This window comes from Stenella coeruleoalba (assembly GCF_951394435.1).
Source record: "Stenella coeruleoalba genome assembly, chromosome: 3".
NCBI lineage: Eukaryota > Metazoa > Chordata > Mammalia > Artiodactyla > Delphinidae > Stenella > Stenella coeruleoalba.
Genome location: NC_137148.1, coordinates 90,807,126 through 90,821,745, shown reverse-complemented (window position 1 = coordinate 90,821,745; position 14,620 = coordinate 90,807,126). Strand labels below are relative to the sequence as shown.

The 14,620-nt window shown below is 40.8% G+C and overlaps 1 protein-coding gene across 2 annotated transcripts in view; it reads right to left on the bottom strand.

Annotated features, from left to right (window-relative positions):
- Positions 1-14,483, bottom strand: part of MCC (MCC regulator of WNT signaling pathway) — a gene marked incomplete at its 5' end in the record, with an annotated part of 462,921 nt that extends 448,438 nt beyond the window's left edge. Inside the window, 3 exons of one of the 2 annotated variants that reach the window (XM_079916632.1) lie at positions 5,098-5,205; positions 8,773-8,953; positions 13,870-14,483. In XM_079916632.1, coding sequence (XP_079772758.1) covers positions 5,098-5,186 — 89 coding nt within the window. The remainder of the gene's footprint in view (positions 1-5,097; positions 5,206-8,772; positions 8,954-13,869) is intronic. The other variant, XM_079916633.1, reaches the window with a different exon arrangement.
- Between the last annotated feature and the right edge of the window lie 137 nt (positions 14,484-14,620).

Below are 14,620 nucleotides of genomic sequence, written 5' to 3'. Positions count from 1 at the left end.
AACACAGCCAAAAATAAATAAATAAATAAATAAAATAAAATAAATAAATCTGAGAGTCATAGCATAAAACTAGGCCAACTCCGGGAGGATAACGCATGCTGCGGAGTGGCTCAGCCCATGAGTCGTGGCCGCTGAGCCTGCGCGTCCGGAGCCTGTGCTCCGCAACGGGAGAGGCCACAACAGTGAGAGGCCTGCGTACCACACACACACACACAAAGAAAAACAAAAAAAACTAGGCCACCAAGGGACCTATTGCCTCTTCCTATGTTCGGGAAGCCACCTGTACATTTGGGAAGCTGCTGCTGTGGTTACCGGTTATTTATTTATTTACTTATTTATTTATTTATGGCTACACTGGGTCTTTATTGCTGTGTACAGGCTTTTTCTAGTTGAGGCGAGCGGGGACTACTCTTTGTTGCAGAGCGCAGGCTTCTCATTACAGTGGCTTCTCTTGTGGTGGAGCACGGGCTCTAGGCGCGCAGGCTTCTGTAGTTGTGGCTTGCCGGCTCTAGAGCACAGGCTCATTAGGTGTGGTGCACGGGCTTAGTTGCTCCGTGGCACGTGGGATCTTCTGGGACCAGGGCTTGAGCCCGTGTCCCCTGCTTTGGCAGGATTCTTAACCACTGCACCACCAGGGAAGCCTGGTTACCAGTTTTAAAACTACTTTGCTTCTACCATGACCAGGAAAGCCTCTCTGATCAAGAAGCCGCTGCAAGTATCTTTTCTGACCACAACGCTATAAGACTAGATATCAATTACAGGAAAAGATCTGTAAAAAATACAAACACATGGAGGCTAAACAATACACTACTTAATAACGAAGTGATCACTGAAGAAATCAAAGAGGAAATCAAAAATTACCTAGAAACAAATGACAATGGAGACACAACGACCCAAAACCTATGGGATGCAGCAAAAGCAGTTCTAAGAGAGAAGTTTATAGCAATACAATCCTACCTTAAGAAACAGGAAACATCTCGAATAAACAACCTAACCTTGCACCAAAAGCAATTAGAGAAAGAAGAACAAAAAAACCCCAAAGTTAGCAGAAGGAAAGAAATCATAAAGATCAGATCAGAAATAAATGAAAAAGAAATAAAGGAAACAATAGCAAAGATCAATAAAACTAAAAGCTGTTTCTTTGAGAAGATAAACAAAATTGATAAACCATTAGCCAGACTCATCAAGAAAAAAAGGGAGAAGACTCAAATCAATAGAATTAGAAATGAAAAAGGAGAAGTAACAACTGACGCTGCAGAAATACAAAAGATCATGAGAGGTTACTACAAGCAACTCTATGCCAATAAAATGGACAACCTGGAAGAAATGGACAAAATCTTAGAAATGCACAACCTGCCAAGACTGAATCAGGAAGAAATAGAAAATATGAACTGACCAATCACAAGCACTGAAATTGAAACTGTGATTAAAAATCTTCCAACAAACAAAAGCCCAGGACTTTTGTTTCATTTGGCTGTGCTGCATGGCTTGCGGGACCTTAGTTCCCTGACCAGGGATTGAACCCATGGCCTTGGCAGTGAAAGCGTGGAGTCCTAACCACTGGACTGCCAGGGAATTCCCTCTGCTAGTTTAAATAGAAAAGGAATTTTCCAGAGAGCACTACTGAATTGTAGGGAAGACTGATAAAATCAGTTATAGTTTGAGGTCTCAAAAATAAATCTGAGGGGCTTCCCTGGTGGCACACTGGTTGAGAATCTGCCTGCTAATGCAGGGAACACGGGTTCGAGCTCTGGTCTGGGAAGATCCCACATGCCGCGGAGCAACTAGGCCTGTGAGCCACAACTACTGAGCCTTCGGCTTCACAGGCGAATTCTATCAAACATTCAGAGAAGAGCTAACACCTATCCTTCTCAAACTCTTCCAAAATATAGCAGAGGGAGGAACACCCCCAAACTCATTCTACGAGGCCACCATCACCTTGATACCAAAACCAGACAAGGATGTCACAAAGAAAGAAAACTACAGGCCAATATCACTGATGAACATAGATGCAAAAATCCTCAACAAAATCCTAGCAAACAGAATCCAACAGCACATTAAAAGGATCATACACCATAATCAAGTGGGGTTTATTCCAGGAATGCAAGGATTCTTCAATATACGCAAATCAATCATCGTGATACACCATATTAACAAATCGAAGGAGAAAAACCATATGATCATCTCAATAGATGCAGAGAAAGCTTTTGACAAAATTCAACACCCATTTATGATAAAAACCCTCCAGAAAGTAGGCATAGAGGGAACTTTCCTCAACATAATAAAGTGCATATATGACAAACCCACAGCCAACATCGTCCTCAATGGTGAAAAACTGAAAGCATTTACACTAAGATCAGGAACAAGACAAGGTTGCCCACTCTCACCACTCTTATTCAACATCGTTTTGGAAGTTTTAGCCACAGCAATCACAGAAGAAAAGGAAATAAAAGGAATCCATATCGGAAAAGAAGTAAAGCTGTCACTGTTTACAGATGACATGATACTATACATACAGAATCCTAAAGATGCTACCAGAAATTTACTAGAGCTAATCAATGAATTTGGTAAAGTAGCAGTATACAAAATTAATGCACAGAAATCTCTGGCATTCCTATACACTAATGATGAAAAATCTGAAAGTGAAATCAAGAAAACACTCCCATTTACCATTGCAACAAAAAGAATAAAATCTGGGAATATACCTACCTAAGGACACAAAAGACCTGTATGCAGAAAATTATAAGACACTGATAAAATAAATTAAAGATGATACAAATAGATATAACATGTTCTTGGATTGGAAGAATCAGCAATGTGAAAATGACTCTACTACCCAAAGCAATCTACAGATTCAATGCAATCCCTATCAAACTACCACTGGCATTTTTCACAGAACTAGAACAAAAAATGTCACAATTTGTATGGAAACACAAAAGACCCCGAACAGTCAAAGCAATCTTGAGAACGAAAAACGGAGCTGGAAGAATCAGGCTCCCTGACTTCAGACTATACTACAAAGCTACAGTAATCAAGACAGTATGGTACTGGCACAAAAACAGAAATATAGATCAATGGAACAGGATAGAAAGCCCAGAGGTAAACCCATGCACATATGGTCACCTTATCTTTGATAAAGGGCAGGAAAGTACAGTGGAGAAAGGACAGCTTCTTCAATAAGTGGTGCTGGGAAAACTTGACAGGTACATGTAAAAGTATGAGATTAGATCACTCCCTAACACCATACACAAAAATAAGCTGAAAATGGATTAAAGACCTAAATGTAAGGCCAGAAACTATCAAACTCTTAGAGGAAAACAGAGGCAGAACACCCTATGACATAAATCACAGCAAGATCCTTATAGACCCACCTCCTAGAGAAATGGAAATAAAAACAAAAATAAACAAATGGGAAGTAATGAAACTCCAAAGCTTTTGCACAGCAAAGGAAACCATAAACAAGACCAAAAGACAACCCTCAGAATGGGAGAAAATATTTGCAAATGAAGCAACTGACAAAGGATTAATCTCCAAAATTTATAAGCAGCTCATGCAGCTCAATAACAAAAAAATAAACAACCCAATCCAAAAATGGGCAGAAGACCTAAATAGACTTTTCTCCAAAGAAGATATACAGACTGCCAACAAACACATGAAAGAATGCTCAACATCATTAATCATTAGAGAAATGCAAATCAAAACTACAATGAGATATCATCTTACACCCGTCAGAATGGCCATCATCAAAAAACCTAGAAAGAATAAATGCTGTAGAGGGTGTGGAGAAAAGGGAACACTCTTGCACTGCTGGTGGGAATGTGAATTGGTACAGCCACTATGGAGAACAGTATGGAGGTTCCTTAAAAAACTACAAATAGAACTACCATATGACCCAGCAATCCCACTACTGGGCATATACCCTGAGAAAACCATAATTCAAAAAGAGTCATGTACCAAAATGTTCATTGCAGCTCTATTTACAATAGCCCGGAGATGGAAACAACCTAAGTGTCCATCATCGGATGAATGGATAAAGAAGATGTGGCACATATATACAATGGAATATTACTCAGCCATATAAAGAAACGAAATTGAGCTATTTGTAATGAGGTGGATGGACCTAGAGTCTGTCATACAGAGTGAAGTAAGTCAGAAAGAGAAAGACAAATACCCTATGCTAACACATATATATGGAATTTAAGAAAAAAAATGTCATGAAGAACCTAGGGGTAAGACAGGAATAAAGACACAGACCTAGCAGAGAATGGACTTGAGGATATGGGGAGGGGAAGGGTAAGCTGTGACAAAGCGAGAGAGTGGCATGGACATATATACACTACTAAATGTAAAGTAGATAGCTAGTGGGAAGCAGCCGCATAGCACAGGGGGATCAGCTCGGTGTTTTGTGACCACCTAGAGGGGTGGGATAGGGAGGGTGGGAGGGAGGGAGACACAAAAGGGAAGAGATATGGGAACATATGTATATGTATAACTGATTCACTTTGTTATAAAGCAGAAACTAACATACCATTGTAAAGCAATTATACTCCAATAAAAATGTAAAAAAGAAAAAAAAAGAAGCCACTGCAGGCAAACCAGAGACTTCCACACTGTCTTTCCTGGCTCTTGCCTTCTAAATGTTTCAAGAGAGCATCTGATTGGCAGAAACTAATTCATAACCACAGCTGTGGCTGCATGGGAGACTCAGATATACAGTCATTTTTTTTTTTTTTTTGCGGTATGCGGGCCTCTCACTGTTGTGGCCTCTCCCGTTGCGGAGCACAGGCTCCGGACGCGCAGGCTCAGCGGCCATGGCTCACGGGCCCAGCCGCTCCGCGGCATGTGGGATCTTCCCGGACTGGGGCACGAACCCGTGTCCCCTGCATCAGCAGGCGGACCCTCAACCACTGCGCCACCAGGGAAGCCCTGGAATGACCTTATGTCCAAATAAAACATTGGAGGTTCTATCATCATAGATTAAAAGAAAGGGGAAGAACAGCTATTGGAGGACATCTAGCAGTCTGCCATAGACCACCACTTCCATCCCTGAGATCTGTGAGCACCCTTTTTCCCAAATAGGGAAAATTCATACCTTACCTAAGAGGTATGACTTCAAAGTTCCATCTTTCAGAGACTAAACCCAGCTCAAAGACCAGGATATCTGAGTGACACAAAGTTCTCTCCATTAGGTCCAGATGTGGCTACCTGTGGACAGATGATCCAGGAAGTGACTGGTGAGTTATTCCCCCATGCCCAGCACACACACACACACACACACACACACACACCACTTCTCTGGTAGAATAGGAACAGGATAACTATAACAAAAAGTTCCCTTTCAAAAAAATATATTGTAATGGGCAGAAATTTCAGAGATGTCTGCTCTGGCAATAGACTATTATAATTTTCTAGGTTAGCCCATCCAAAACCTCTGGTTCCTCTATCATCTCCATGACTACTGGCTTTGTTTTCTTGGAGGTCCTTCTTTGTCCATTAGCCTCCTCGATCACAGCTTCATTGGGCATTGGAGAGTCTGCCCTTCTTGGGGCTGCAAAACTTTCACATCCTACTTTTTGCTAGTGTAGGTTTGGGTACTTAAGTTTGCATTGTACTCAGTCAGGCTTTGGCAGGCCAGGTTTATGGTTTCTCTGGTAAAGAATTTCCTCTTAACTTAATAGGCATCCAGTCTTTCTTCTGGTCAGTTGCAGTGTAAAAATTGTACCCAAAGAAATAATCTAGACATTATGTGTGTGTGTGTGTGTGTGTACACATACACACACATGTATATATATGTATATACACACATGTGCATATACACATGTGTGTATACACACGTGTGTGTACATGTGTATACACACATATATATGTATTATATATATATTTATCAATCAAATACATATATATATAAAAGTCTGCAGATCATTTTAATTATTACCTGCTATGATCTGCACAGCCTCTTTTCAACCTGATTATGGTGTTTATGGGTTGAATTTTGTCCCCCCAAAAAAGATATGTTTGATTCTTAACTCCCAGTACCTCAGAATGTGACCTTATTTGAAGACAAGATCTTTACAGTGGTAATCAAGTTGAAATGAGATCATTTGGGTGAGCCCTAACCCAGTATGACTGGTGTCCTTATAAAAAAAGGGGAAATTTGGATGCAGTCATGCACACAGGTACAATGTCACATGAAGATAAAGGCAGAGATCAAGGTGATGCAGCCACAAGCCAAGGAACACCAGAGGTTGTCAGTAAACCACCAGAAGCCAGGGGAGAGCCATGGAACATATTTTCCCTCCCAGCTCTCAGAAGAAACCACTCTATGGACACCTTGATCTCAAACTTCTAGCCTCTAGAATTGTAAGACAATAAATTTCCATTGTTTAAGTCACCCAGTTTGCAGTACTTTTTTTTTTTTTTTTTTTTTTTGCGGTACGCGGGCCTCTCACTGTTGTGGCCTCTCCCGTTGCGGAGCACAGGCTCCGGACGCGCAGGCTCAGCGGCCATGGCTCACGGGCCCAGCCGCTCCGCGGCATGTGGGATCTTCCCGGACCGGGGCACGAACCCGTGTCCCCTGCATCGGCAGGCAGACTCTCAACCACTGCGCCACCAGGGAAGCCCTGCAGTACTTTTTTATAGCAGCCCTAGCAACTAATAGAGGCAGCTTCCATAATGCCCTAAAATAAGGGTCTTGAGTGGTAGGGCACAACCCTTAATCTGATCTGTGCTGCTGTACTGATTCTTCTTGCAGTTTGCAGTACTTTTTTATAGCAGCCCTAGCAACTAATAGAGGCAGCTTCCATAATGCCCTAAAATAAGGGTCTTGAGTGGTAGGGCACAACCCTTAATCTGATCTGTGCTGCTGTACTGATTCTTCTTGCCCAGCCCAGAAGGCTTTCTAGAGATTCTTGTAAATAGTTGGGGCCACTGTACTCCTTCACAGCTTTTATTATCACTTCAGTGTGGAGGTACAGACACAGTGGACATTTTTTAATGCTGTGAAGCACCAAATCGTCAGGCTTACAAATATTTTAGATTCTCTGACACAGGTTGAGATTCTGCTACAGCTTTAGATTCTCTATCCTTTCCTTAGCAGAGATACAGCTTGCCCTCAGTATCTTCAGGTTCTGCGGTTGAATTGGTGAATGCAGAACTCGTGGATAAGGAGGACCTACGGCTACCTGTCCTCATCATCTGCTTCTTGGACTGCTAAGTCAAGAAAACGTACATTAATATCCTTTAGGGCATCACCCCATTTCTAAATTCCAAATTTTGTATTGGTCAACGTTCACTTGCAAAGAACAGAAGCCATTTTAACTAGTCTAATCAGAAAAAGATTTAGTACAGGTTTTGTTATTGCTTAGAGAAGCAGTTGGAAGGTTGAAGAAATCCTTTCTGAACAGTACAACAGTGTGGAGCCAACAATGCAGATGTTCCTACAGCTGTTGGGAAACCATCAGGATCATAAGGCAACCTTAAACTGGGGCAGGGTATTGGAAGACAGAAGCCTGCCTAGAATTGCAGAAGCAGTAAAGCATGATTTTGACATCTTTTCAGATCTCTCACGAGTACATCTTATTGGCAGGACCCAAGTCCATTCAGAGCTCTAGCTATCAGAGTGCCTGGGAAATGTCTGTTTTTCTGGACTCTGATGTGCCCAGCTGAAAATTAACAGCTCTAATTCTGTGAGAGAAAAGGGAGAGAAAAGGGGGAAGGAGATAGAGAAGAAGTAGTCAGATTATGAATGTAAATATTTTAGAATTATCTCTGACACAGAGCAGGCCCTTACTGACAAATTTATGGAAACACAATACAAGTTCTTAAAAGAGAAAATGTGAAATCAGAAACAAGAGATTAGGGACTTCCCTGGTGGTGCGGTGGTTAAGAATCCACCTGCCAATGCAGGGGACACAGGTTCAATCCCTGGTTTGGGAAGATTCCACATGCAGTGGAGCAACTAAGCCCGTGCGCCACAACTACTGAAGACTGCGCGCCTAGAGCCTGTGTTCTGCAACAAGAGAAGCCATCGCAAGGAGAAGCCCGTGCGCCACAACGAAGAGTAGCCCCCGCTCACCGCACCTAGAGAAAGCCCACGTGCAGCAACGAAGACCCAACGCAACCAAAAATAAATAAATTAAATAAAATAAATACATTTATAAAAAAAAAATCCAGGAGATCAGGTTTGCAAAAGGCAAACTATGTCACAATTGCTTTGCACTTTTGCTTATCCAAGTGCAATACAGTGTTTTCTGAGCTGGAATATTTATACATGTACACTTGCAGTGAACAAAGTTCATTCTCTGGAGGAAAAATTGACCTTGTAAGTCAAAGATCCTGGTCCAACTGAATTCTCTTATACTTTGTTCCTTCTCAAGTGGTTTTACCTCCCCATGTGTTTGATACCTGTGATCCAAGGAAATAAGGGCTCTCAGATGTGTATCAAGACTACGTTTATCTTTAAAATTTTAAATCTTAAACCTAGATTTGTGAAATATGTTTTAGAGCAGAGATCAGCAAAGTTTTACTATAAAGGTTCAGATAGTAATGTTTTCATCTTTGCAGACCACATAATGTCTGTTGCCATTTCTCAATCATGACATTGTGGTGTGAGAGCAATCATAGTACATAGATTAGTGAGTGTGCCTATGTTCCAACAAAATTTTACTTACAAAAAATGTGGCGGACCTAATTTGGCACATGGGTTGTCATTTGCGGACCCTTGTTTTAGATAATTGTGTGAAATAAATTAAAAAATAATTCTATCAGAGTTACCTTGCAGATCATATCAGTCCACAGATACGGACTATCGTTGGTCCTTTCTCTTCTCTCTCTGCGTGTAGAGTCCTTTCTTTTACACAAACACTCAACCTAACTTCTGGTGTTTGAGACCGGCACTTCCCTCCGCTTGGTTTCACTTTACAGTCATGTATCAATGTTCTGACCATTGATGAACCTAAATACAACAGGAAATTTCTTTAACTTCAATAACCATCTTTACAGTGGAGATAGCAAGTTGCTACCAAATGTGCTCAGTCACAGGTGAAATAACCAGTGTGTTTTTCTGTCGGCCTCGACTGTGGGCTGGCTTTGCCTACAGGCTCCTGATCTTCAGGTACCGTGAGTACACATGAGCTGGCATGGCCTCCCACACCCAGACAAATTCTACTGCTGTCCCTGCTGGGGCATCAGCTTTCCTACTGACCTCTGACCTCTGTCACTCATTAGCTATGTGATTTTAGGATAATTACCTAAACTTCCTAAGCTTCAGTTTCCTAGTAAGCAAGATGGAGATCATGATAATATCTACCTAGAGCAGTGCCTGGACTATATTAAACAGTCCATAGATTTTATCCACAAGAGTGAATTTGGTATCGGCCAGTTATATAATTTATGATGATTATAATACTGCTGGTTGGCCTTCATTTTCATCTGAATATTTTGATATATGAACAACAAGTAAAATTTGAGTTTTGTTTCCTTGTTTTGTTCATTTTAATCATGGTCTAACATGAATATTTTCTATACACTGGTAGAGCATGTTTTACTATTCAGTTGCCCTAAATTTTCTCAAAAGTGCACTTAAAAAAAAAAAAATTAGGGCTTCCCTGGTGGCGCAGTGGTTGGGAGTCCGCCTGCCGATGCAGGGGACGCGGGTTCGTGCCCCGGTCCGGGAAGATCCCACATGCCGCGGAGCGGCTGGGCCCGTGAGCCATGGCCGCTGGGCCTGCACGTCCGGAGCCTATGTTCCGCAGCGGGAGAGGCCACAACAGTGAGAGGCCCGCGTACCACAACAACAACAACAAAAATAAATAAAAAATTAGCATAAGCTTTAAACAATAGAGCAGACAGCACAAAAGAGTAAAGCACAAAATTAAGTAACAGAAATAAATACTAAGTACAATTCAGTATTTTACCCACTGAATCTTAACATTTGCCTGTGCCTCTGGCCCACTCTCTTCTCACACAAACCTGGCTTCCTTTTCTTTTCTGGTAGCGCTTAAACACTAGTCAGACTGGTTTTATTTTATTTTATTTATTTATTTTGTAAATATTTATTTATTTGGCTGCACTGGGTCTTAGTTGTGGCAGGTGGGCTCCTTAGTTGCAGCTCCCAGCTAATTAGTTGCAGCACACGGGCTCCTTAGTTGCAGCATGCAAACTCTCAGTTGCGGCATGCATGTGGGATCTTGTTCCCTGACCAGTCCCCTGCATTGGGAGCGTGGAGTCTTATCCACTGTGCCACCAGGGAAGTCCCCAGACTGGCTTTAGATTTGCTGTGGGACATCAACCAGAAGTCAAATTCCTAGATCTCCACCTCCAAAGATTCTGATTTAGTAGCTTCAGGATAGGGCTCGAAGTCTGTACTTTTAAATGCTTCCCATCCATGAGGCAGATGTATGGGAGATTTGGGGACCTCTGTTCCACACTCTAACTCGTGTTCTCATCCAAGGGCTTCCCCCCAATCCCCGCTACCATTTCTCTGTGCCCACCAGTACCAAATCTGTGCCAGCCTCCAGCCTCAGCAGCCAGTCTTGAACACTTACAACAACGCTGCGAAGACGATATTCTTCTTTTAAAGTTTTTTAAATTTAAGTATAATTTACAATGTTGTGTTTCAAGTGTACAGCAAAGTGATTCAGTTGTACATATATATATGTATATATACATATATGTGTATATATATATGTGTATATATATACATATATATATACACATTCTTTTTCAGATATTTTTCCTTATAGGTTATTACAAGATATTGAGTATAGTTCCCTGTGCTATACAGTACGTCCTTGTTGTTTACCTATTTTATCTACAGTAGTATGTATGTCTTGTTTTCTATGTCTGTGAGTCTAATTTCTGTTTTGTAAATAAGTTCATTTGTATTTTTTTTAGATTCCACATATAAGTGATATCATATGATATTTATCTTTGTCTGACTTAACTTCACTTAATATGATAATCTAGGTCTATCCATGTTGCTACAAATGGCATTATTTCATTCTTCCTTATGGCTGAGTAGTGTTCCATTGTATATGTGTACTACAACTTTATCCATTCATCTGTCTATGGACATTTAGGTTGTTTCTATGTCTTGGCTATTGTGAATAGTGCCACCAGAACACTGAGTGCATGTATCTTTTCATATTAGAGTTTTCTCCAGGTATGTACCCAGTAGTGGGACTGCAGGATCATATGGTAGCTCTATTTTTGGTTTTTTAAGGAGCCTCCATACTGTTTTCTATAGTGGCTGCACCAATTTACATGCTCAACAACAGTGTACGAGGGTTCATTTTTATCCACACCCTCTCTAGCATTTATTATTTGTAGACTTTTTAATGATGGCCATTTTTACTGGTGTGACGTGATACCTCACTGTGGTTTTGATATGAATTTCTCTAATAATTAGTGATGTTAAGCATCTTTTCACATGCCTGTTGGCTGTCTGTATGTCTTCTTTGGAGAAATGTCTATTTAGGTCTTCTGCTCATTTTTTGATTGAGTTTTTTTTTTTTTTGATATTAAGCCTCATGGGCTGTTTGTATATTTTGAAAATTAATCCCTTGTCAGTAGCATCATTTGCAAATATTTTTTCCCAGTTCATAGGCTTTTTCATTTTGTTTATGGTTTCCTTTGAGTCCCATTTGTTTATTTTTGTTTTTATTTCCATTACTCTAGGAGATGGATCCAAAAAAATATGGCTGCTATTTATGTCAAAGAGTGTTCTGCCTATGTTTTCCTTTAGGAGTTTTATAGTATCCTGTCTTACATTTAGATCTTTAATCCATTTTGAGTTTATTTTTGTGTGTAGTGTTAGAGAATGTTCAATATCATTCTTTTACATGTAGCTGTCCAGTTTTCCCAGCACCACTTATTGAAGAGACTGTCTTTTCTCCATTGTATATTCTTGCTTCCTTTGTCATAGATTAATTGACCAAAGGAAGAAAGTGTCGCAAGAGAAAAGCGGTCCTCTATTCCTTAAAAGCTCTTTTCATCCTAAACAAGGGAAAGTCAGCTCAAACTGATGTTAAAAAAAATTATTGGATTATATAAATAGAAGGTTCAGGATTCAATCCAGCTCTGGAATTGGTTGGGGGTCACCTTATAAACTGCCCCAGCTTCAACAGGTTTCCTACAGCAGGGATTTAATAAATACTTGTTGACTTGAATTAAGGCTATGAATTTTTCTAAGGGGTTAATATTTATTAATGTTTAATTTATTAATATTAATGTTTGCAATATTTTATTAACATTCTTCAGTATGTAATATTTGATTTTCTTTTTGATCAGAGTTTGGGGGACAGGTTTTTTTTTAATTTCAAGTAGTTGGGGATTTTTTCTATGTTTTTATTTTGCTTTTTAATTCTAGATTTATTGCCTCCTGGCAGAAATAGTGGATATATTATTTCTGTGTTTTGGAATTTTTTGTTTTTCTTCTTGAAAATTCCTTTTTTAGACTTGTTAATATATTCAGTCTGATTACAGTCAGGGATTGGCAGCGAAGCTATTTTTCCTCTCTAGGGTGACTTTCTATAGCTGGTCAAATACATTATATATCTCTTTTATACTTGAACTTTAGATGGAAAGCTAATTTCCATCTACTCTACCTATTCCAAACTATTTGGATAGGGGACCTGTCTGTTGCCCTATATATTACTGTTCTCTTGTGAGTATAATAATAATAATGCGTACCTTATGAGGTTATCAGGATTAAATGAGTTAATACATGTAAAATGCTTAGCACTGTGCCTGGTCCATGGTACTCAATAATAGCTTCAGATAATATTATTTAATTTTTTCTGAGTTTTGCTGCAGTTTTGCTTTCAGTAGCATTCCACTTTGATAGACACAGAGGGGTTTTGAATCAGCCCAACTTCTTTCTAACCAAGAAAAACAAGGCAAAAGATGAAGAGCAAAGGGCAAAGAAACAAAACCTCCCTACAGGAGGAGTAAGTGTGATGTATGACTTTACGCAGAAAACCCTTTCAAAAAAAAGTCACGTTGATTTTCTTTTAAACATATTCTACCAGGTTCTGTAAGAGAATATGCAAAGCTACTGAGCAATGTACCCAGCTCACTTCTAATAATGAGAGATACTAATCTTCTACTTTTCTGAAACGGTTAAGTGGACTTGTTCCTCTCCACCATTTAACTGTGTAAACCTTCCCGGCAGGGATTAGGGCTTTCATTTCTGGTCCCACCTGCTGTGCACAGGTATGTGCCTGACAGCCTGTGAAACACATTATGAGTTTCATGGGGGTTAAAGAGCCCCAGTTTCAGAATCCAGCAGACCTGGACCAAATTCCAGTTCAGCCACTCAAAAATTACATAATCTGCCTTAACGATCTATGCCTGGGGCTCCATTCACTTGCTAGTTATTATTGGCCAATTATCGTGGTTCTTGTTTGCATGTATGTACGGATAATACCTTGAGATAGTCATGGAAAAGTGCTTTGGTTAAAGTTTTACATACTTTATATCTCATTAACTCCACACAGCCCCCCAAGGTAGGTGTGTTTTACAGATGAATACAAGTAAGATGATAACGGAAAAGTAATCACCAAATTATTATTCCTTTTATATATAAACAATGAGGTAAGATTTTTAAAATCTGCCAATAATAACTAGCAAGTGGTGTTTGGTGATTCTTTTAGTGATGCTAATTAAAATTTTTATGAAGTATTGCTTATTCTCAGTGCAAGTCTATCAAAAATGACTAATGGTGTAGCCTTGCATTCCTTCCTATTCTTGGTTCTCAAACTACATATCCTGGTATATGTAATTTGCAAACACCTGATTTTTAGTATTCAGATTTGCCAAGCATCCTATCAGATGGGTGACTTCACAGACACTGGTATAAATGTTACTCACCTTCAAACAGATGAAAAACAGAACACTTTGTGAGGCTGCTAAAGCCACCTGCGCACCCCAACTCTTCCCTACTTAAAAGGTTGTCCTCTGAACTCCCATATCTGAGGGTAAACATTTGGCGAAAGATCAATTCACACTGTGCAGTGACTTTGTTTACATGTTTTCTCGTATAGTACTCTCAGCTTTGAGTCACGGGAGGCCGCAGGAAGCCGAAGAGCCGGTCATCCTCGCACGGGTGCATTTTTTTTTTCTCATTTCTTATTTGACTTCTGGCCTTGGGAGGGGCAATGCAGCCGCGCGATACTAATCTTCAGAGCGAATTTAAGCCAGCCTTATCCCTCACCGTCGTCATTCACTCCCTCTTCGCGTTCATATTCTCCCAGCGGGACTTACTGCCACGCGAAATTCTTTCAGAATTAATCGGCCACACGGCACCCTCCCAGAGCCAAACCCACAGGCGACTCCACACACGCAGCTGGCCCGGAGACCGTCAACTCTCACCCGACGCTGAATCAGTCCATCTCTCGGCGACCAATCACCGCTCCGCACGCTGCCGCGCCAGCCAATCCCTGCAAACACACGTTGCTTCTGCCAACTTTTGCCGCTACCCATCCCCGGAGGCCAGGGTTCGAGCCGGGGGCGTGGTTGCGGGGTTCGGCCCGCCTTCCCCGGAAGGCTTGATGCCTTCCAATTGGCTGCAACTGGCAGTGGCTTGGCGACCATTGGCTGCTGCCGCCGGTGGCCTCGGCGG